A 23,725-nucleotide genomic window follows, 5' to 3' on the forward strand; every position below is an offset into this window, starting at 1 on the left:
GTCAGTACTGGGATACAGGGCAAGAAGTCATCAACACCTTACAGGACAAAATGTGACAACTACAGTAAAGGTGTGTGGTAAGGGTTTTGAGTGTGCTAGTCTTTAGTTTAGACTTCAGCTCTATTAATGCAGCTGGTGGTCTCTGCTGCTGGTGGCATCAAGATGCAGCTTTGGGCTGAAGTCAACTCAGTTTTAGTGTATGTGCCTACAGAATCTTTGCCATTGGCATACCCTCTTGCACAGAGTCAAAGTTCATGTGATTTCCTGTCCTTTTACAGTTCACATTTGATTGCACACGTGGTGGGGACAAGGAAAACTATTTAGTTTTGGGTTTTAAGAGTTACTTCATGCAGGCAAAATAATCTGGAGTATTTGATGTTTCCTTGACATAAAAAGTCATTGACTGCAGTGAAATCTGACTGTTGAATCTCATTTGTAAAGGTAAACTAAATCCCATGGCTCTGCAGGCCTACATGCAATGTGTCTTCCAATGCTGTATCTTTACCTCATTATTTGCATATTAAAATTATCAGTAGTTACTGGTGATAAAAATGACAGCTCTGTTAATAGGTCAGTAACAGTGCCTTAAACATAAGTGCTTGGAAAACAGACACTTCACCTGCTCCTTTGTAGTCAGCCTGTCTCTATAGAAGAGTTCATATTAACTTAAAAATATCAGTTATTTTCTGTCTTTAGGTAAAAGCTGCATTTTTGTCCTTCCATACCTGATTATGTGAACTGCAATTTAGACGGGAGCAGTATCATGTACTGCCTACAGTTTAAAAATAATAGACACTGGTGGGGTTTTTACCCCAAATACAAGTATTGTTCAAATTCAGTACTGTTTTAAACTTGCAGAAATGGTTGAAATGGGATACTGAAATGTGTATTTATTTCTGCTGTTGCTGTTTGGGAACCTTGGCATCCCAGCAATGAATTTTAATTTATGCAGCTGTGTGTTTATGTGTCTCAGCTTCCCAAGAAACAGTAGCTAGTGTGGGTGCTTGTGCATTGCAAAGTGAAAGCTGGCACTTGAAAGAATCTGTGCTGGGTACATTGCTGCTGCTATTTTTATTGATGCTAACAAGACTGTGCTCTTCTGCACCTCTCGATGTGACACGAGCAGGTTCCTGTAGCCTGGCTGCCTTCCAGCTCACCTGTTTTTGTACAAAGTCCGCTGGAAACAAGAGAAATCTGGTTTAGTTCTTGCCTGCTTATTGGCAGTTTCCAGACTTTTCGCTCTAGAAGGTGCCTGGTTAGTAGTAGCTCAGTGTGACTTGGTATTGTTTCTACAGCTTAAGGCTTAACTTCACTGATAGTAACTTTAAAAGCATTTGGTTTTACAAATCAATTATGTGTTTTCTTTCCTTTGTTTTTGGGGTTTTTTACCTGGACTAGCAGAGCTAGTTTGGACTATGGCCTCTTTTAACTTTTTAATTTGCTGGCTGTTTGTTAGTTCACATGTAGAGGCTGATCATCATGTGTAACAAGTTGAAGTAGAAATGAGTCAGAAAAAGACTTGCAGAGCGTGATGACTTGCTCATAAATTTAACTGGGTGTTTCTGCATACAAGTGTGCTGTGCTGCTGGCCCTCCTCCATCCTCCTGCCTGCCATTTCCTACTGCTCTCAGCTTCAGGCTGCCTTTTCCTGCTGCTGTAAGTGTTAAAAGTCCTGGCCATGGTGTCTGGTAAGTGAACCATGCTCTTGTCACTTGACAAAACCAAAATTTTACCAAAAGACTTTTGAGCCAGATATTGAGGTCTGTTGTCAAACACCCAGAAGATGAGGTCTTGTTTCCTGTACATACATTAGAGTATGCACAGTGTACCTTGAGTGACGTGTCCTTTTGATGAAGGCATGGCCTAAGATTTTCCTAATTTTAGACTCAACTACCATGCTTCTCCTCTTAGATGTGGTTAAGACAGGGCTGGTGGGGACAGCAGACACAGCTGGGTGAGTACAACCAGAGCATTTTAAAGAGGAGGCTGAAGTAGAGCGTGTGGGGAGCACGTGGAGTTTCTGTTTCAGCAAGAAAACTGCTGCTGTCTTTCTGTGTGCTTGTGGCATGTTTGCTGCAGTGTATCAAAATGCTACTTTCAGAACAGTACCAAAACACAGTAAGATGGTATGCAAACTTAATGATGGGATGTGTAAACATAACTGGAATTTGATTTTCACAGCTGCTGTTGATGGAGATAGAGGAATTTTGCCAGATCCTACTTCCAAAAAAAAAAAAAAAAGAAAAGAAGGCTTTTCACTGTTATTTATTTCCCAGGATTATGCACTGTTGGTACTCAGCCTTCTGTGACACAGCAGTCAGCTGTCCAGAGTGGGAGGTGGGCAGTGTCTTTTCCTCAGTCCAAGCACTTTCACAAAGGTGTGTTTAGAGATAAAGACCATGTAGCTTGCCAAAAGCATGGCATGCTCTGAAGCAGGTTATATTTTTTTTAAGACTTATGCGTAGTTATTTTTTCCCACAAGGATTCAAGAGGCTTGTCTGTTTTTATAATTTTGAGTGTTTCAGTATTTTTAAAGTAAAAGAAAAAAGACAACTCTGCTCTGACTCTTTTATCATTTTTGACTTGGTATTTTTGCCAGGCACCCAACTCTTTTAACTTAAAGTCATACTCGTTTTAGCTTTGCTTTGCATTTCTACTGATGCTTACATCTCCCTTCTTTTACAAAGGTACAGGGCTCTAGGAAAAAAACCCAAAAGCTGTGTAGGCTAGTCAGCAGTTCAGATGAACAATAAATTCTTTACCTAGTTGTTTTGGAAGTGCCTGTGTCCCCAGGTTTTGAAACTACAATTTTTTTTTTCTTTCAGTAAGGCTATATCTTGGAATCCCTTAAATGGGAGAGGGCTCTATAGAAGCCTTCTCACCACTAGAGAAGAGTGAAGGTGTGTGCTGTCAGGATGCATAAATCCATTACCACCGGGGACTGGGAACTGTTTTCAGTTTAAAGTGAGGCTGCTTTGGCCTGTGTGCTGCATCCCCGAGATCTCAGTGAGTTTGCAGATGACACAACGCCGGAGGAGTGGCTGGTAGGCCAGCTGGGGGCGCTGCCACACAAGGGCAGCAGGACAGGCCCAGGGAATGAGGCAAGAGGAACCTCATGGAGTCCTACACTGCAAATCCCCACTCCTGCTCCTGGGCAGGAACCACAGGCTGGGGGGGAAGCAGCTGCCCCGAGAAGGACCTGGGCTAGAAGCTGTCCATGAACCAGTAACGTGCCCTTCTGGCAAGAGAGGCCAACAGCCTTAATCTGGCTAAAGGGTCACAGCTACTACCTGAACTAGTTAAACATCAAGAACTGAAGCAGAAGCTGTAGAGAAGAGCACCTGAATTAGCTCATCCTTGTGGTGGACTGCACTAATCATCTCTACCCTCCCCACTGCCTTGATTAGGAGGACTAAGACTCTTTCTCCTCCCCTTCTCTTGTTCTATCCAAGAGGAGCACTGGGAAGAAAGCTGGAGTTGCTTTTGCAGAGCTAAAGATGTCTTTCAGAGAAAGCCTGGAGACTCAGCAATCTTTGCTGCAGTGCAGAGGAATAGCTGGAAGCAGAACCTAGGCAATCTTTCTAGTAAAGATGGCAGGGTAAGCTTCCTTCAATGTGCTTAATAGTGATGATTGAGAGCAATTAACTCTCACACTCAAGTTGCTCTCTACATGTCCAAAGACAGATTCTTAATGCCTGAGGCTCTGAAGACCCCTAAGGATCTCCTAAGAGATGTGCTTGGAGGAGGAAAAAGTATCAGAAGCCTAAAAAGCAAATTTTCTGAACTACCTGTAAGTAGAAAGTGGTGTTTAAATTACATGCATTTCCTCACCAGCCAGGACAGCAGAGGAAAGTATTTGAAAGACTGAACAGCCATAACAGGTCAGATCACTCCAGCACGTGGCTTTTGGCTAAAAAAAGAAAAAACCAAAAAAAAAACCACCAATAACAAAACCACAAAAAACCCAACCAACCAAAAATTTCCCCAAACCAACACATGAACTGTTTTGTATACTTAATTAGGATGAGCACAAGACCAAGAAGTTTGAGATCTGAGGCTGCTATGTGCTTGCTATACTATGGCATCTTTCAGAAACAGAAATTATAGCAAACACAGCTGTTAAATCACTGACAGAGGGCCAAAGCAGTTGTATAGTTAACACCTTAACTCCTGTTAGACAAAATCTAAACATTATTTTTACAAATGTAATGATAATGGAGGAATTGATTCCAGTACACACCCGCTTTTCTGTCCATATCAAGGCATTTTATTGAGGTATAAACTTTGCAGAAGATGAGGTAACAATTTGCATAGGACTTACACAAAATAACTTCACAATTAAAATTTAATTGGCATTAACTACTGCATGTGGAGGACTGGTAATTCCTGCTTGTTAAATTCTCCTCACTGCACAGTTCTGTTAATGCTAGTGGTAGGACCATGTAGTATAAGGTACAGCAGTTGTGGGTAATGAAACCAGACTGAGAATGCTTTCATGCAAACATTGCAGCTGCTTCTCATCAGCTGTTTGCTCAGGGGTGACTGAGACAGACAATGCTTGCTGCAGCTTGAAGTAAGCTGGCTCAATTCAAGAAAAGGGATGCAAATGTTCTTGTAGCAGTGACAGTGGGGTAAGTAAGTGTGGTTTTATTGTTGGGGGGTTACTGTGCTTTTTACTTGTTTGTTTAAGAAAACTTTTTAAATTTTTGGAATAAAAAAGCCCCTGGTTGTTAAATTACTTTGAATTTGGCACTTGAGTTTTAAGCTGTCAGGTTTGTTAAGGCTGAAACATGCAAGTCTTGATAAAGATACATTCTTGTGTTATTAAACACTCCTCTTACACACTTACATGAAAATAACTTCATGCTCTATTTCTTCAAGTTCAGATTTTAAGAAATTCTATCGAGTGTATCTTTAGTATAGCCATTCAAGCTTGCAAAATAATTTCACAGAAAGTTGCCTACAAAACGTTCAGTTACTATCTGACATGTTTTAAACATTCCTTGCTGGTGAATGTCAATATTCTAAGACCTAGTAGCAATTCCTGCAAGACAGTAAGAATCACGGTATCATTAGAACTATACTATAAAATGTACACAAGCATATACAGAAAATTAACCAGACAAATATCAGTTGCCCATTGAAGTAAATTTTCTAAACCAATTCAAAAATATTATCAAAATACAAAACCAGCTTAAAAAAATAGCCTGAGGTAAAAGTTAAATGCACATAGCAATCTCTTCTTTAAAAAAATAGCTGTATTGAAATTCTAGGTACTTTGAAAGTTACTTGTTGTCAATAAAAACTTTTGCTAACCATTGTAAAGAGTACTTCAACTAATACAAAACTATATAAACATTGGAAAAGTACAATACTGTACCTCCTTTTAAAAATACATAGTTATGACAATTTAAACCTTTACCACACACACAGTTAACTGGCTTTGGATTAGCTGCTACTGTTGTCCATGGAAGAGCCAGCTAATTCTGTGTGCTGCTGACTTTCAGCTGTGCTAGGACAAGGGACTCTACCATGTCCATTTGCCTGAGTAAGTCGTTGGCTGTAAAACAAAATGTAGGCTTGAGCCTTGCATACTTCTTCCATAGTGCACATGTTGAGTTTTGAATCATTGCAGTGTACCCAAAATCCTGCAATAACGAAATATACCAGAAAAAAAAAGTCATCAGGACACTGATTTTAAGTAATTGCATCATATTTAATAATGAATTAGTGCTTGGTCCTATTTAATGAGTTGTGTACAAATAGTAAACTGTTTCAGTTGATCTGGTTTATTTACCTCAATGTTTTAAAAGCCCAGCTCAGCTTCCTCAGATTTACAAGAGAGTTTATAGCTAGAACCCATTTAACAAGGCAATACAAAAACTGAACTGTTGCTCTACAGAGCTGCACTCCTCCTTTCAGGCAGATCAGCTACAATTGATTCCCTTTTGCTTTTGAGAAAAGACTTTCTTTGTATCAGTTTAGAATTAGGAACACCCCTTTCTCCCTCCCTGCTCAGGTCCCAGCTGGCTCCTACCTCCTTCAGAATTGTAGCAGTAGGCAGTGTAGTGCCCTGAGCCAAATCCTTTCCCGTGGTGCATTACCACAGCAGACAAGTCGTAGATGAAGCAGTCAGGCAGGAGAGACTTGAGGGATTCCCTGCAGCAATAAGGCTCCATGTTTAGCATTTGCTCAAAACTAACATGTACACCAATCTTCTCACGGTGATTGCGTCCTGACCACCTGGGAAGTTAAAGCAAATGAAAACTTAAGGTTTTTTTAAGGAAAGAGCACAGCATTCTGAATTATGTTTGAACACAGCATAATATTTTCACTATTGCTCTGTGCACAAAATAAATGCTAGGGTTTTCTAAGCTTCCTCTTTCACTTCTTTATTTCAAGGCCTTTTAAATGTGTCTGTGGTACCTACTGTTCTCATCTTCTGAAACATCTACCTTAAGATCTCTGCAGCGGTGAGCAGGAAGTATTTCCCACCTGTTATACCTCCTTGGTATTTCTCATTTATTCTATTTCATTTTCAGTTTCCTTTGTACAAGGGGCAGGTGGTACTGATGTTGTGCAATGAGTTCACAGAGATGCAGTGTCCACTTCCCTTCTCTGAGGCTAAATATATTTAGGATTATTATCTGAGACTTCCACTGAATACAGTCCAGGTTTGTGCATTAGTGATTATGAGCATCCTACTCTACCACAGGATTAATTTTTACCAACAGAGTTCAGAGCAAGGTTAGTAGGTTTTGACTGAAAACAAGGATAAAATATTTTTGGTACTAAAGGAGCAAGTACTGAAATCCAAAAAGTTAAAAGTTAAAGCTTAAATTAATAACATATCTTACTGATGTTTCAAGTGAACAAGGAAAAGAAGTTTCTAGTAACTATTTCTCACCATACTAGTAAAGGGAAACGAAACTGATGCTGAAAAACATTGATCCTAAGCAATGGTAGAGCAAGACTGAATCTGCCAGTTTGCAACACTTTTTGTTGTGGTACTACTTACCTAAACCGTTTAAGGTGTAATCTGAGAACCTGAGGTAGTCGACACACCATAAGCTGCTTCTGAGCTTCTGTGAGTATAACTGGTTTAGAAGAAAACTTCCTTCGTTTTGCTGAGGTCAAACACACAGTTACACAATACAAATCTTGGTAACAGCCTTGTATTTCAGTCTAAATTTATCCACAGAATTTGTGTGGACCTAAACATTTACGGTACGTGCCTCCTTAAAAAGGATATGCTCTGAGAGCTGATCTGCAATGATTATTTTACAATGCAAGTGAAAAACACTTGTGGTCACTTACATTAATCACCTTAATTTAGAAAGGTGATGGCTTCTTCAGCTGGGAGTACTAGAAACCCCATTAGTGTGTCATGAGACTGTATCTAAATGAAGCATCACACTTCAAAACATCTTTTGAACAATTTAATCTTCTAGGGGGCAAGTAACAGCTCTCAAGTGACCACAGCAGGACATAAGATGAAGGTCTTTGTTTGCAATATACTTTTAAGACTCCCATACTTGCACTGTCAGTTTATATTTTACACAGAGAACATATGCATGAGTACATACTGCCTTTACTCACTGTTGCACTGATCACATGCATATATCTTTCCTTCCAAAGCTTCAGTTTCTGTAAACTTGGCCAGCATTTCTGTCAGCAGACATGGATACTGAGACGACATCTCCTTGCCATTGCAGTGATACCTCTCAGGAAACTCCAGGGACAGGTCCCAGAAAGGTTCTATGGTGTTTGATTTATTGTCACAGGCAAGGCATGTAACCTGTAAAAAAAAAATTTCACCAGCTGCTTACACTCAAAAATGTACTTTGCTAAACATGTATCATTACATAGCTCTAAAAAGAGATTTTTCTCCTAGAGATAACTAAGGGTAACCAAAGACAAGACAAAGTCATTTAACAACAGAGATGATACACCTCATTTCTTTTCTCTGAAGCAGCATGTCCAAAACCGTTATCACAAACAAGTAAATGTTCTAATGTTTTACTGAGAAACAAAAACAGTGTCAAAATGTTCTGTCTGGGACTGTCCAAAAGAAAGCAGCTGGTGAAGTCTCAGGAGTCTTTTCTCAAAAAGGAAAATTTACATCAGAAATTATAATATAGGTTAATTTATACATAAATCAAAATAAATCAAAACCACACACACAAAAGGAAAAAAAAAATGAACAGCTGGGGATTTTAAAGTCATATCCTTCTTACTTTGTAAGTCTTCCAGGGAAGCCTGGATTAGGAAGCACACTTCTTCAAAGAAAAATTAACAGGTAAAAAGAATTTATTTCTTCTTTCAGTAAGTGGATCCATTGTCACACTAGGGAAAGGACAAGCAGTAAGACAACATAAATAAAATGTAAAGAAGTGAAGTGAATCAACCTGGAAAATGCAGATACTACAGGCAGGAGACAATTAATTTATTATAACATTCAATACTTAGGAAAATAAGTTAAAAGCAGTAGCTCTTCTAAGCTGGAAAGACAACACATTAGGTGTTGCATGCTTCCTACTTAAGAAAATACCACAAGTTGTTCAGAACAACTAACACATAGTAATAAAGGAATGAAAATTCATGTGACATCCAAACATTGTTATTTCACAGGGACCCTTTTAAACTGCTGCTGCTCCACACAAATTTGGTGTAGTTCCCTCCAGTTTGGTTAGTAAGCCAACACAAGTGTGAAAGTACACTCACTTTCGTTCAGATGCTCCTTTGTTTTCCTCTGAAGGTTTGCTGGTAGGTTATTATTCACCCTGTTTGGTATTTCATGATGACTTATATAAGTCCCTATCTGTCACCTCATGGTATCTTCCTCCTAGGTGTTCTTGTAACTGCACTCAGTAGTGCAACAGCTCAGACTCCATCTCTGCATTAGCCACCGAGTGCACATGTGGGTTTGTGTCCCAGCATGGACATTCAGCAGTGCAGTTAGGAAAGCTGTCAACTGCATGAAGTTCTAAGATAAAAATGCCACTGCCTTGTTCTTAGAAAACAAAACTTCAAAACTTACATGGCAGAAAAGAGGAGATTCTTCTGCTTTAATTTACGCTGTCAGGAGTGTCTTTTGCAAGTGCTAACATCTGGCAATGTTTCAAAGCCACAAATTATTAGTAATTCAGAGCTGAAATCTAGACATGGGAGACAAAATTGTGTGTTTGGCCACAGTTCAATCACACTCCAACTTAATCCCAGAATGACCAATAAAATTTCTGCTGTACAAATGGGTAATTTTGCTGGGCCAAAAATTTGTTTAATTGATGAGTTATGTAAGAATTTGCTGTGCATGAATGCACACTTAAGATTACAGAGCTCAGGATGTAGAACACATGTGACTCCAACACAGATAATTTTAACACATTTTGAGGTTTTAAATTTAGTGTATTACATTAATAATCTAGGTTAAGATCTTATTTCCCAACTAGCTAATGAGTACTATCCCAGAGAAAAAGACATGAATAATAGACCCAGCTTCCAGTTTTTCCCAGTCAAAAAACCTGAAGAACACAAACAGATGCAGTAAATCTGCTCCCATCGCGTCATGCAACTGTGAGCAAAGCTGATTTGTGGGGACAAAACCGTGTACTGACACACAGCTGCACTTATTTCCTCCAATGCAGGCCAGTCCTCACTGCAGCAGAGTTTAACTCTGGGATTGCTGTAGCTGCCACCAGCTCGGTAACCCGACACAGCCACAGGGCAAGGGCAGCCAAGCCCTCAGCCCCTGTGTGCTCCCTGCTCCTCGATGTGGTGGGAAAGGAAAGCACAGCCAGGCACGGCTGCAGCAAGGGTGGCAGTGTTTGCCATAGCCAGGCCTGGGCTTACCAAGTGGCTTGCTCAAAAAGCAGGAGGATTCCCAGCCTTCTGTGGAATTCATCTGCACTGGCCTGTCCACTGGCATTGGCTTGGTGACATTGCCATCACTCTTCTTTCTGTCCTAAATGGGACTCTTTTATCTCAAACTCCATTATCATTCACACAGATTTTCTTTCTCCCTGAGAAGGGCAGAAATTGTAAAAACTGTTCAAAAGCTGGTTGAGATTTTATAAAACACAAAACCAACCCCAAACATGAACTCAAAGGGCAAAAACTTCATGCATTTGTCCAGTGTAACTTTGTCTAGTAAAAGTATGCACAACAGTAGTAATAGGGAAGTGAGTCTACTCTAGCAATCTGGTTTCAGAGTTTGATTCCACATTCCCTTTGTAATTCAGAATTGCTATTACAAGAAGCTTTGATGCTGTCATTTATAGCAAAGCAAATGAAAAGTTCACGCTAGAGCAAAGTAAATTACAGATTTTTAACTAGTCTGAAATCTCTACCTTATGTTCTGCCCTGACCACCCTCTCATGCCTTAAAACACGGGTTCTAAACACAATTGTTTGGTTAAAGCTTAGTATTCAATCATGGGCCAAAGGCCAGACTGAAAAGAGCTGGATCAAATTGCCTGATTCAAGCTAAGCACGGAGACTGCTCAGACAAGCATCACTGTGGCCACAATAAGGTGACAGACAGCCACTGCCCTGGATAGCATTCAGTGTAAATGCAGCCAAAGAAAATAGTTAACATATTGCTGCAGTAAAAGCCAACTTCATCATCAACTGTTTTGCCTATGTTCCCTGCACTTGTGTGGAAGAAACAAAACTCTTCACCACCTCTGCCCCAACTCTTTTTTTTTGCTTTGTTGTTTTTAAGAAGAGTAAAATAGCCAGTACCATTTTTGTGCTTTCACTAGATGAGACATGTACATAATGATTAGTAACTCAATTTTTGCACAGGAAAATAATTGAAGTTGAAGGCGATCTCTGGAATACAGCTAAAATGCATAATTCATATGACAGTCAGTATAAAAAAAACCCAACTGAACTTTGTAGTGATAGGCATACGGTATCCTCAAAATTATCTTTCTTTATTTAGCAGAATAACATAAAGCATAACCACAGGTAACTGCAGTCTGTGATTCAACAGCCTCTTATAGATTAATTTAAAATGTTACTTTTATCTAGTTGGAAAACAACTTGACAATCATTCTGTAGGTCAGGCTAAACATAAAAGCACAAAGACTAACACCAAAACATAGAAATCAGTGTACATGACATCAACTGGTCTAAGAGCAAAGTGTCCCATTACCTGCCTCCAGTTCTGCCTTTCTAACAGTCCGTTCAGTGGGAGACTTCATAGCCAGCAGCACACAGACCACCCTCAGCATTCCCCCAAAACTCCAACTCACAGCATACTACCCAAAGGCTTTCAAACAACTCAAAAATCACATTTCCCTTTTCTCAGACAATCTGTCCTGAAATATGCTTTAAGAATAGTTTACATATTACAGTGGTCAGAACCTCCTTCACTCCTCGAGACCTGGCACACTCGTTTCTCTGACCACTGCACGTTGTTATTCTGCTGTGCTGAGCAGGAGCAGGGAGAAGCATTTTGCTCAGATTCCATCTTAAAAACGATCAGGAAGTCATCAAACTGCTTAGGAAGTTTTAAGCACACCTAGAGATACCAGAAGCTAGTTTCTACCAGGCACTGCTATAAAAAATACTGGAGGCAATTTTTCTGAACTGAGAAGTCTGCAGATGACACCAAGCAGGAGGAGTGGCTGATAAGGCTGGCTGGGGCACTGCCACCCACTGGGAATGGGACAGGGCTGGGAAACAGGACCTTATGCAGCTCTACAAAAGGAAACACCCCGTCCTGAATCACCCAGGCACCAGTACAGGCTGGGTGGGTGTGGCGGTGTTCACAGGGTCCCAGGATGAGGGAAGAGATAAGAATGTTGACTCTGTGTTTCAGAGGGCTTGATTTATTATTTTATATTCTATTAAAACTATACTAAAAGAATAGAAGAAAGAATTTCATCAGAAGGCCAGCTAAGAATAGAAAAGGAATGATAACAAAGGCTTGTGACTGACCAAGACAGTCCAGACAGCTGGACTTTGATTGGCCATTAATTAGAAACAACCACATGAGACCAATCAATGATGCACCTGTTGCATTCCACAGCAGAAGATAATTATTGTTCACATGTTGTTCCTGAGGCCTCTCAGCTTCTCAGGAGGAAAAATCCTAAGGAAAGGATTTTTCATAAAACATGTCTGTGACAGGCAGGAAGAGAGGATCTGGGGGACAAGCTGTCCAGGAGCCAGAGATGTGCCCTTATGGCAGAGGAGGCCAACAGCCTCTGGAGCTGCATTCTGCAGGTCCAGGTGGGTGATCCCTGCCCTCTCCTCAGCTCCCACACAGCAGAAGTGCTGGGCCCGGTGCTCAGAAGAAAGGGAGACATGGATATGCTGGACTGAGTCCACCAAAGGGCCAGGAAGATGATGAAAGGCCTTGGACATACCTGACATATAAGGAAACAGAGAGCTGGGACTGCTCAGCCCAGAGAAGGAAGTTCAAGGTGGATTTCATCCTTGTCCAAGAATTTCTGCTCATATGATTTCTGAGTACATGTGGCACACAATAAAATCTGTTACTTCAATTTCTGGATTTTTAGAAACGTACCTGTCCCGTTCCTTGCTTAATATGGACAAAGTTGAGATAAAGATACTTTAAAAATTGTTACAAACTATGTTATTTAGTTGGTACCATTAAAAAAAAAACACAAGCCAAAAAACTCTTGAAGCAACAGATAACATACTTGAGCTCTTGAAGTGTACTTTAGAGATCTGCGAGCCAGTGTGGGTCAGTTCACCACTGCCACACGAGTTCAGAGCACAGCAGGTTCTCCTTTCCCACTGAAGGACTGAGGCCAGGAGACAGTAAGTACCTTCCACAAGGGTACAAGCACTGAGGGAGTGAAAAGAACTTGGGTTTTAACAGACATATTGGGATCTCCTCAGAATCCCAATGGGTTTGAGAGGTCTCAGCCACTTTCTGCAATCACTGCAGGAAGACTAGCACGTGAAGACAGAGCAGAGGGGAAGGGTTTGCACCTACAATGCAGATCTTTACTTCTCTTAGACATACCAGTTATTGCAGTTTCACAGTACTGCAAAGTAAAAGGCTAAAATCCTAAAACAGGTATTAGAATAAATATAAAATAAAAAAAACAGAGGCAGTTTGCTCATACAATTCCTGGAGTTACCCATTGCCTGGTCTAGTACTCCATAAAATAGTAAAACATTTCAAGCAGAAGATGAAGAAAACTTACTTTAAATCAGCTGAGAAAATAGCAAAACATAAACAACTACCTCATATATGACATCACCCAAAACTTTTTCTAGTTATCAAAAGCACAAGATCTAGTTATCTAGGAAACTATCTATCTAGTTATCAGAAAGCACAAGATTCTCAAACACTCAATTCTCTGCTTCCTTAATCTTAGATCCTAAATTCAGTTAGTGCTGAACCAGGCAGCACTTCAATAGCAACAGACTGATGGCAAGCTCAGGATTATCACTTCCCTTCAAGTGAAATTAGAACTAGAAGAAGGGGGGGAAAAGCTGAGCTGCACATGTGAAAGTAATGTGATACCTAAGTAAACACACAGCTTATCAGCACCGTAAGGGATCCTCTGTGCTCTCTATCAAGAGTAGCTCACAGTATTCCTGAGGTTTGAAGGTCAGGAATATTGACTTCATGGCACTTGAGCAGCTCACAGAATCAAGTATCTTGAAATTATATTCTCTGTACAAAGGGCCAGTAGGTACAGTAATGTTTTAGGGGTTCTAAAATGGAAGGCAACTGCACACAGAAACATGCTCCCCAATTCCCCTTTCTCAATCAAGTAAGAGTTAATTTAACACACTAGAATAAAATCCTGTCTTATTTTTAATAAGGGCAGCTTGGAACAGCTCCAATTATCTTCTAGGGAGGAACTGTAATACCGTCACAGTATTACTATATTTATTTTTATTACTATGTTTATCACAGTTTTACTTTATCTTGTAGGTAGGTAAAGTTAAGCCTGTAAGGACTAAACATACACTCATTGTTTTTAAGAACTAACCCTGTCCAAGATGCAATGACACAGCAAGAAGTTTGGGGTTTTTTTCCAGGCCTGCATGGGTGTTTTCTTGCCTTTTCCATTAACTTCATTAAAGCAGTTCTGACAAACGCCTAGTGAAATCATGATGTAGGAATCTTACTGAGGAAAGGAAAATAATTGCCTAACAGAGTTTTTAGAGTTCATCTTTCCATGTGCAAACTACCAGGGACTAAATCATTAAGATGACCTGAATATATTTTACAAGGAAGGAATTTAAATCTTCAGGGCTTACCTTTTCCTTATAATATTTATCATGTTCAAAACCACAGGTGAAGACAAAACTAAAAAAAAAAAAGGAGTGGCTAAAGACAAAGGGAACACTGGGAGGGGTAAAGCGTTGAACAGTCTGTGGGAACTGCCTAATGGGCCAGGGAGAAATTACTAGATAACAGCCTCAATACTCTTTCTTGCTCCTCTCACTTCAGTGAGGCATTCTTGAGTTGATCAAGGCTGTATTCTGCACACAGACATGGAGCAGCTGCAGTAAGAGCTGTATGTAGTCACAGAAGTCAGAGGATACCTCAAAACTGCCTAATTCCCTTTCTGGCTCACTCAATAGTGTGGAAGTGAAGATTTTTACTTTGTTTTGTATTGGTTTTGTTTTAGTTTACCCATTAGAGAATTCTCACTACTCCTCTCCTGGTCTCAGGAAGGTGGGAGGGTTTCTAGTCACAAACCTCTCCATATAAAGCTAAAAATATGTGAAAGTAGTTATTACTGAAATGATTCTGTGCCTTTAGAACCTTGAAAATTCTTACTAAAGCGATGAATCCTGTAAGGAAGTTTGCAACACAAGCAAACCTTGTCACTGTTCCTGAAAAAATAACCTTACTTTGCTGTCAAAATTGCTATTTTGGAGAGGAATGGAATTTTCCAACAAAAAACTCTTTAATGACATAATGTACTAAACACTTCCAGTTGTGCAACACTGATACAAGATATCTAGTGCCCAAGGAAAGGAAGTATGCCACAGAAGCGCTGTACTCTGGGCCAGGCAGAAGGTGGCTGATGATCCAGTTTTACTGATAGATCTAACAGTTTCCAGTAGCTTCACAAAACCTGAAATGACTGAGGGCTGACACATGCTGCAGACAACCCTGTCACCTTCCTATGAAGTTTACAGGGATCGCAGCAGTAAACAATCCTACCTTAGTCAAAAAGCACTTGCACTTCTAGCTTTACATATTAAAACATTAAACCATCAACCAACTAGTCAGAATACCAGGAACAGACATTTTTGTGTTAAGCCTTTTCTTTACACACAATATTCATCAAATGCTTCCACACTCCCTCAGTTAACATGTTCATGTATACTACAGATCCATTCCAGGAGCTTCCCAACTTCTGTTCCTGCTGCAATGTGGTTAGTTTTTAGATTAAGTTAACAGAAAAAAGCATTTGTTTGTTCAGTCAGAAATCAGACACTTATACACACTGTTGGGATATGCATAATAGCAGTGAACACACTGAAATACTTAACAAGGAGCTGAGAAGTAGGAAAAAAAAAAGAAGTCATGCAGAAAGGAGAATCACCATTGCCTCCACCCCACAAATTTGGTTCCTGTGTTGACAGAGCCTTCTCCGTCTTTGTGTTGCAATAGAAAAGAAGTATTTCTGTACATAAAATCATGACATGCAATTACTCGCTGGTAATCAAGCTCAAATTCAAGCTATTTACTGAAATAATATCCTGTTTGACATCCATTACCTAATCAGTTCCTACTATCACTAGATTAACCTTCCTTAACACCTTTTATCTAGTAGCACTATAGTGATAAGCCAAGATACTTGAAATTGTAAATTCTTCATTCCTTCAAATGAGTTGGTGCTTAACAGCAAATACAAGTATTTCTCAATAGGTGGAAAGGTGTGTTTTAAAATAACAAATGTAAAACTTTTATGATTAACAGGTGTATTGGGGTTGAATGGCCTAGTTTTTGGTAGTGGAAGGGCTACAAGGCAGCTTCTATTTAAACTGTATAATATTTCTTCTGAAACTGTGTAATATATCCTCACCATCGCCCCTCAACAGTTATAAATGTATAAACCTTTGAAGTATGTCCATACCTGACTAATGATTTACAGTTCTGGATTTACTCTAGTCAAACACCTTTTAAAAAGTAATCATAAAACATACCTGACTTAACAACTGTCCATGAAAAATGTTGTTAACCACATTCAAAACCTGCTTTATAAGTTTTCTTTGAGAAGCAGGGATGAGAGCTGGGTATCTGGTCCCTGTAGTCTCCAGTTCCTGCTGTACTTTATCCAAAAGTTCACAGAGAAATTCCTGAGCATCTTGTTGGGCATACCCTCTGAAGGCTGGAATAAGTCTCCACACAGAATGAAGCATGGCAAAAGGAGACACCAGTGCCCATTTGCCAGACCACATAACCTGGAATAGAGTATGCAACTCGTGACAGAGAGAAATATGTTTTGAACTGGGCTCCCTGGGCTGAATAAGTTCCATACTTTTTGATGCTCCTCCACTTAATCCAGAGGATAAACTAGGCCGCCTCATAGAATAGGATCCCTTTACTTTCTCTTGGTTTTCATTCACGTGTAATGTCGAGGCAGCTATTGACAGGTGTTTGGATGAAGATCTTGTTTTACCATTGGTTGCTGTTGCCAGAAGTTCCTGAGTTTGGTTGAGATCAAGCTTTAAAAAGCATTCTCGAAAAATAAGTAAGTGGCTCAATACCTGCAGGACAGAATTCATATAGCATGTGTTTCCCAGGTTTCTCAGTCCTGTTACTCCAGGAGTCACTGTAGGCCTTCGTTTAATTGGAGAGTCACTTATTTTTTTCAATCTCAGTTCTTCTGAGGTATATGTTCCTTTCAACTGTGCCAAAAATTCCATGTTCTGTGATGTTCTTTGAGGACAGGGTTCTGGTTTTGAGGACATTCTAATCTGATTTTGTAAACGACTGCTCTTTCTTGGAGGCATCTTCTCCATCTCTGCTTTCAACTCACGCTTTCGCTCTTGTCTCCTCTTCCTAGCTTCGTCCTTTTTTAGCTCTGCTTCTTCTTGACGTCTTTCCTCTTCCAAAATCCTTTTCCCAGTAGGTGTCAACTCGAGCCACGATCTGAACACTTTGCCGAGGACGGCGCGCCGCCGGTGCCAGAGCGCCGTGAACATCCTGTCCTCGTTGCGGAGCGCGGCCTGGGCCCCGCCGTGCGCGAGGTAGGAATCGTCGCCGGTGCCCATGGAACGCAAAGTCCTCCCGCTTCGAGTAGTGCACTCATAGTTCTGACTCTTGATGGCGCTCAGCGTGCTCCGCAAGAGCTTTAAGTCTCCGGTGGCGTTGTCGTTGAGCACGTAATCGTCGCACAGATAGCAGAACACGTACAGCTCGTTCACCTCCAGCGCCACGGGGTGGCTGCTCTCCTGAAAGTGCTTCAGTGCATGCTCCTCGATGTACCTGCCACACGCCACGTGCGAGCAGCTGAGGCACGCCCACACCGACTCCGTGGTGTTGCAGTCCATGCAATGCCATTTCTGAGGATTGAGGATGGAGTGATCCTGGGCCAGGCGCAGACGCCCCACGTGCTTACACTTATCCATCGTTAACACTGAAATTGCAGAAATATGCTGCCGAAACACATCATCCAAACTATTTTCTTCCCATGATATTTCAACCTGCAACTAAAAAAAAAAAGTTATAGTTCATAAATACCCAATCGTATCCCTTTGACAGGAGTCAGTGTACCAAATTCATATTAAGATGGAGATCACTATCGTCATCCAGCTGAGCGCCACCAAACACGTGACAGAAATCAGTCACGTGGAGCCACACACCTTCAACAGCAGCTCCAGGTTCGCACTAAACTGCCTGCATACCACTGTTTATATTGCCAGGGCTTTGTGGCTCAGGACTGAAGCATACTAGCTACACTTTAGGCCTGGTTTGGATTTTTTTATTAAGCAGCACTGATTTTGTTAAAAGATGCTGTTACAGAGTACCCACTTAGGAGTAGGAAAGGCTGTTCAGAGCAGCTGCGGATGCTCCCATCCCTAGAACTGTTCAGAGCCAGGTGGGATGGGATGTCAAACAACTGGATCTAACAGGAGGTGTCCCTCTGCACAGCAGGGGATAGGACTACAGGATCCTTATGGTCCCTTGCAACTCAAACCATTCTGAGATTCCAAAATTCTCCTATTAATTCTACCCCTAAGCATACAGGTGCAGAAGTGCAAAGTTCACTTAAATTTATTATGTTTACACAGTGCCAACAGTTCAGACAAATGAGGCTTTATACAACTCAAACCCTTAATTAATCCATACCTTTAATTAACTCACTGCTCCTCTGTGCCCATTATACTATTTCTATAATAAAGTATCTTAAATATCTACATTTTAACACATCATCCTAACACCTCTGAAAGAGTAACTTAGCAAAGCAGAACTTGGTTTCTTAAGACAGAAGTACCAGGAGGTATCTACATCAGTTACCACAAACTTTATAAAAACTTTCTAATTCAGCTCTTCAAAAGTTCATTTAAAAATCTGGCTAGCACTGGCTTATATCTTTTTTTAAGTTTGTATGGTTGCATTTATTTGTTCAAAACTGCTGTTTTGCTTCTTTCTGTAAGGTGCATTTACCCAAAACAGACAGTCTCTGATTAGCAAAAAATTAAAGAGACAGTGATTCATTCTTGTTTTTACCATTCTGAATATCTTGAACATCTAGAGAAAAATGGTAACAGCACTATGATGCATCAGGAAATGATTACATTTGATCTGGGGCATTTGTGCCCACCATATACATCACTGACCAGAAGGGCCAAAAAGCACCCAGCACCAGCACCATTACATACAGTGCTTGCCAGATGAAACAATTAATTCACCTGAGGAGTTCGAGGTTTTGTCAAATATTCAGTCTATGCCAAGTGAGAGGAGTTTGCCATTACAAATACTTGCTCTGGACCCAGCTTAGGCTGTACAATATAAAGGTCCTGGATTCTATGCTTTACAGGTGAATAAACCATACTACAAAAACACAACTCTTGATAGAACCAAAAACCTATATTCCTGCTATTAGCCTTAAATATGCTAATATTTATCAATTTCTACAGTTCTGAAAAACTGAACAGGTTTCTCAATATAGAGCAGATGTTGAGTGTAAAATAAGCATTAGCTGGAGGAAATCCTAATGTAATCCTAATGTACAATGACATGACACCGCTAAGGAAGGGAAACAAGTAAAAGGTTGCAGATGGCTAGAAGAGAAGCTCTGATTTTCATCTGGCACTTTGATAAAAACTGTCATTAAAAGATTCAACCAAAAATGGCTTTGTTTGGTTAATTGGCCCATGGCTAGTGCCTTTTAAAATGTTACAATACAGATACCAACATAAGAGTTGTAATAAGTCTCTAAGCACATAATCAGCACCCAGCATTGCATGTGCTGTATAGAATTTATTCTTAATGAAGAAAAGCTTGAACCAGCTGTAGAGAAACTAAAAAAAACTGTGCTTTTAATCTCTACTATTAATCTCTCTCACATTCTGGCTAAGAGCCGTTTCCAGTCCATACTGACTGCACCACAACCTCTGGGGAGCCATCCAGCAGCTCCCAGATCAAGTACCAGCCACAGCATACATGGGGAGGCCGAGATCTCCTGTGTGCTATGGTCAGCAGATCACAAAAGTAAGCGCTTGCTTAACTCTTTCATCTTGTTGCACCCGTAACATTCATTCCTTCTAAAAGGCAATCTTATCTGCAGGCTGCTAATTAGATTCTTTTACAAATAATTGTGCACAGGAAGTTTGCTTTTTATATTGTCTTTATAAATAAGATCATCAGCATTATCTCATGTCTTCTAGTCTGACAACCTCTTTTCCACAGCAAAGGGAAGCTTTTGTAACACTGGTAAAATTCAGGAGAGTAATACGTTTGTAAAGTGTGCTGCAATAATTAAATATGGTACAGAGAATTTTAAGGGACAAGACTTCTCTTTCTGGTTTTGGACTAATATATATAGATTCTACTGCATAACATATTAGTAACAGTCCTTTCCAGCAGACCAGAAAAGAACACTAAACCCTGCCTTCCCACAGGGCTGTCACACACAGCAATGCTGTCAGTCTCAGCAATCTCAGGGGTCAACTCTTTCTGGGTTTGTTAAAGTCATTGTGTAAACCCCGTGCCTTGTGTCTCCTTCCTTTTAACTATATGAGCAGATTGTTTTTTTCACATTTTTAAAAACATTCTCAAGGCTAAAACTGCTTACATGCCTCAATGTAAGCAGATATTGGACTGAGGACAAAACCAGTCCACTGATTTCTAGACAGCCACTGTGTAAATCAGGACTGCACATTCAAGCTCCTCATGCAAAAGCAGCACAATTCTACGAAAGAGCAAGATCAGCACCTCGAAGGGAAAAACCTAAAGCCCCAGCTCCCCCACCAGCAAGCAAGCCAGCATGACATTTTCCCACCTACGTCGATGTGTGCAGAAAAGAGACAGCGTGGAAGGGGGAGGGGGAGGAAACATCTTAGCATGGGAGAAGTCTTTCTTTGAAAAAAAGGGAGGAAATCAAAATGCAGTTTGGTCAAAAAGGCAGCAATATCTGAAAACACTGCAAAAAAGCTTAGAGTACAAAAGTGAGACAAGAAAACTTCAGATGAATGTCAAGTAGCACACTGACATAACGAATGTTTGAAGTACTGAGACTGCCTCAACCCACAACATTTAAAAACTGTACCTTAGAACCAAAACCTGGCAAAAGATCTCAGGGTAAAAAACAGGAGTGAAGTGACAACGATGGAAGAAACAGGAAAAACACAGCACACTCATTCCCACACCTGAAAACTGCAGCTGGAATGAAATAGTACAATCTAATGCTCCGATGTTAAAACTCCCTAAAGGAAGTTATTCAGCCCTGGTTTCTGCATTCTTCTCTCCTGAGGTTCAGTTCTGTGCACACACACAAAGAAACTTTGAATTAGTTGACCAGCACTTCAGAGATCAAGCCCCCCTCTGAGTTCTTACCACAGACCTGAGCTGAAGCAGTAAGCAAAATAACAACTACTAGCATATAGAATAGTACTATTGAAAGCACTAAGTTGTCTGGAAACAGAGAGATACACAGCAGTTTTTTCTTGTACCAAAGTTTCACAAGCTAGAAACAAAGATATATAGAAAAGGATTTTTTTATTGTACCATATTTCAGCCTTACTGACACATTAATTCCTTTTGTTCCACTCAAGAAAGGCTGGCAAAATGTACATTTTTGGGTAATTAATGAGCTGAAAAAGCACTTGATGCCAAAACCAACTTAGAAGTCATGAAAAATGATGGTTTTCTTCCATTTCTTCTCCATTAAAAAAAAAAAAATCAAGATTTTATCAATTTAAGGGTGATTTTCACAGCTAAATTTATAAATATAACTATAAACAAAAGGCTGAATTTTACCATTAGTCACTACTTGTGTAATTAATTGCCTCACACATAAATGAGAAGTCTCCAACACTAGACTAGAAACGCAGTACAGAGTTTTACAATTATATACAGACACGTGTGTGTGCTCTTGTGCCCCATTTATATTCTGGCTTTTAAATCAGATGACTGTTTACCAAGTGATTCTCATCAGGTTCAGAGTACCTGCAGAATATCTGAAAACGCAGGAATCATGGGTACTTAAACAACTCAAAAGTTTTAGATAAAAAATTCAGTAACTAGAAGGCAGATGTACTGCTTTACTGCTGTTTTAAACGAGTTTTCTTTAAGAAAACAACTCAACGAAACACTTATGTGCGTAACTTCCAGCTGCAGTACAGTCCTGCAGGCGTAACAATTTAGACTTGAAATCAAAGCGGCACTTCAAAAAGAAATTTTGTGAATTATTTCCGATTTCTAACAGAACAGCCTTTGACAAGAAACCCCCCCAGTCTCCCTTCCTTGGAGCCGTGCCATTTAACTTTTTTTGCTCTATTTTTTTTTCTTTTCTTTTTTTTACCAGCTAAAGAATGTACATGCAGTGTGCTGCCGAGAAGTGGCCATTTAGCCCAGGACACCACAGACGGCGGTACAGCTTTACATTGGATGTCTACTGCCGCAAATAACCGCGCGTTTCCTGCAGTGCAGACTCGACGATAAACAAACAACACAGATTGAAGCACTTTCACACAGGCACCAAAAACACTGATTAAAACACACAGGAACTTCTTACTCATCTGAAGTTACACTTGACAGTCGAGCTCGTTTAGAAAAACGAGCATCTCTGACAGCTCTGACAGCTCCAGCTCTGACAGCCCTGCAAGTACAGACACCCCGGCAAGGCTGGCCCGGGCTCGGGGCCGGTCCCGCAGAAGGTCCGGCGCTCGCCCGGCGCTCCGCGACATGGCGCGACTTCGCCTCGGCCACCACAGGCAGGAGCCCAGAGCAGCGGGCCCTGCTCACCGCCGCCCTCCGCTCCTCCCGCGCTCTCCCTCACCTCGACGTCCTCCCGACCCCTCAGGAACGCGCACGACAGCGGGCCCCATGCAGGGGTTCCCCGCCACACACCGAGTGCGGCGGGCAGGCGGCAGCACCCCTGCTGCCCGGCGGGGGTGGCGGTCCCAGGGTCCCGCTCCGCCAACCGCACGCCGTGCCCGGCTCGCCCCCGCGATAACGAGCACCTCCTCCTCAGGTGTCCCTCCGCAAACAGCGCGCCGCCGCTACCGCCCCTCCCCGAGGAAAAGGCGGGGAGGTGTCTCCCGCCCCGCGCTCCCCTCCGCCGGGCACCTGCTCCCCGCAGGCCGGCCCCGGGCAGGCTGGCAGCGCCGCCGCGCCGCTGCCGGTCCCGCACGCACCTTTCACCCGCCGCCATCTTGGGCGCCCCGAGCCGCAGCCGCCGCCTCGGAGCGGCCCCTCCACGACGTCAGTGCCGCGCGGGGCCGCCCCCGCCCGCCCCACGCCCCCGCCCGGCCGGGGAGCGCGGCGGGGCCCGCGGGGAAACGCGCGGCGGTGCGGGGGAGCGCCGCGAACGTCCCCGCACTCGCCCACCACCCGCACCCCTGCGGCTGCCCCGGGCACCGCCGCCGCCCCGCACCCACCTGCCCATCGCCATGTGCCGGCGGCGCATCTGTCACCAGATTTGTAGTGGCAACCGAAGTCCTTCCCACGTCTCCTCCCACCTCCCCCGGCCTCCCCCGCCCGTTGGGCCGAGCGGGCCGGTCCCGCGGGGCCGGCCGCGGGAAGCCCGGTGGGAAACGCCGTTGGTCAGTTCCCGGAGTGCTGAGGAGCTGCCGCTGCCCCGGCCGTGCCCGCGGGGCACCTGTTTGCCCCGAGGTGGGTCCGTACCCAGCCGGGAAGAAGCGGGCTCTTAGGCCCCCCACGAGTGGGTGTCCAGATTTACTTCCTACATTTTCTCCCGTAATTTGTCATCGGTGGCTTCATCCTTGTCCGAGCCCAGCACAGCGGGAGCTCCGTGGGCTGAGCCCTGCCCTGCGCCCCAGGCCTCGCCCGCTGGCTCCCCGGCTCGCAGGTGCCACCAGAAGCTATCTCTGGCCCGGGCGCTGCCTGGACGTGACAGCCACACACCGTGCCGGAGATCTCAGCGCTTAAAACTCCTTCATATCATATCTCTGTGCGTGTTTGTGGAAACTTCTGCAAGGCAGCTCACGTGATAAAAAAACACAGTCTCTTATCAGGCCCTTGTTACCCATGTATTGAGTACTTTTTCAGTCTCAGGTTTCATTACAGGAACTTAAATTGG

At 42.1% G+C, this 23,725-nt stretch overlaps 1 protein-coding gene across 4 annotated transcripts; it reads right to left on the reverse strand.

Moving 5' to 3' along the window:
• Window positions 1-4,184: 4,184 nt before the first annotated feature.
• Window positions 4,185-23,101, reverse strand: USP44 (ubiquitin specific peptidase 44). Of its 4 annotated transcripts, none has more exons than XM_054272011.1 (6): window positions 23,064-23,101; window positions 16,161-17,669; window positions 7,600-7,798; window positions 7,019-7,127; window positions 6,038-6,243; window positions 4,185-5,648 (listed from the first exon to the last, which is right to left on the reverse strand). In XM_054272011.1, the coding sequence occupies exons 2-6, from the start codon at window positions 17,586-17,588 to the stop codon at window positions 5,449-5,451; spliced, it is 2,142 nt and encodes a 713-aa protein (XP_054127986.1). In that variant the 5' UTR covers window positions 17,589-17,669; window positions 23,064-23,101; the 3' UTR covers window positions 4,185-5,448. The 4 variants fall into 4 exon arrangements, with proteins under 4 accessions (XP_054127986.1, XP_054127973.1, XP_054127965.1 ...); XM_054271998.1 differs by lacking the exon at window positions 23,064-23,101 and adding an exon at window positions 22,821-22,852 and having other exon boundaries at window positions 16,161-17,663; XM_054271990.1 differs by lacking the exon at window positions 23,064-23,101 and adding an exon at window positions 22,821-22,852.
• Between the last annotated feature and the right edge of the window lie 624 nt (window positions 23,102-23,725).

The sequence above is a fragment of the Melozone crissalis genome, unplaced genomic scaffold (genome assembly GCF_028551555.1).
Source record: "Melozone crissalis strain CALT ecotype California unplaced genomic scaffold, PUWL_Pcris_2 ptg000004l_1, whole genome shotgun sequence".
Lineage (NCBI taxonomy): Eukaryota > Metazoa > Chordata > Aves > Passeriformes > Passerellidae > Melozone > Melozone crissalis.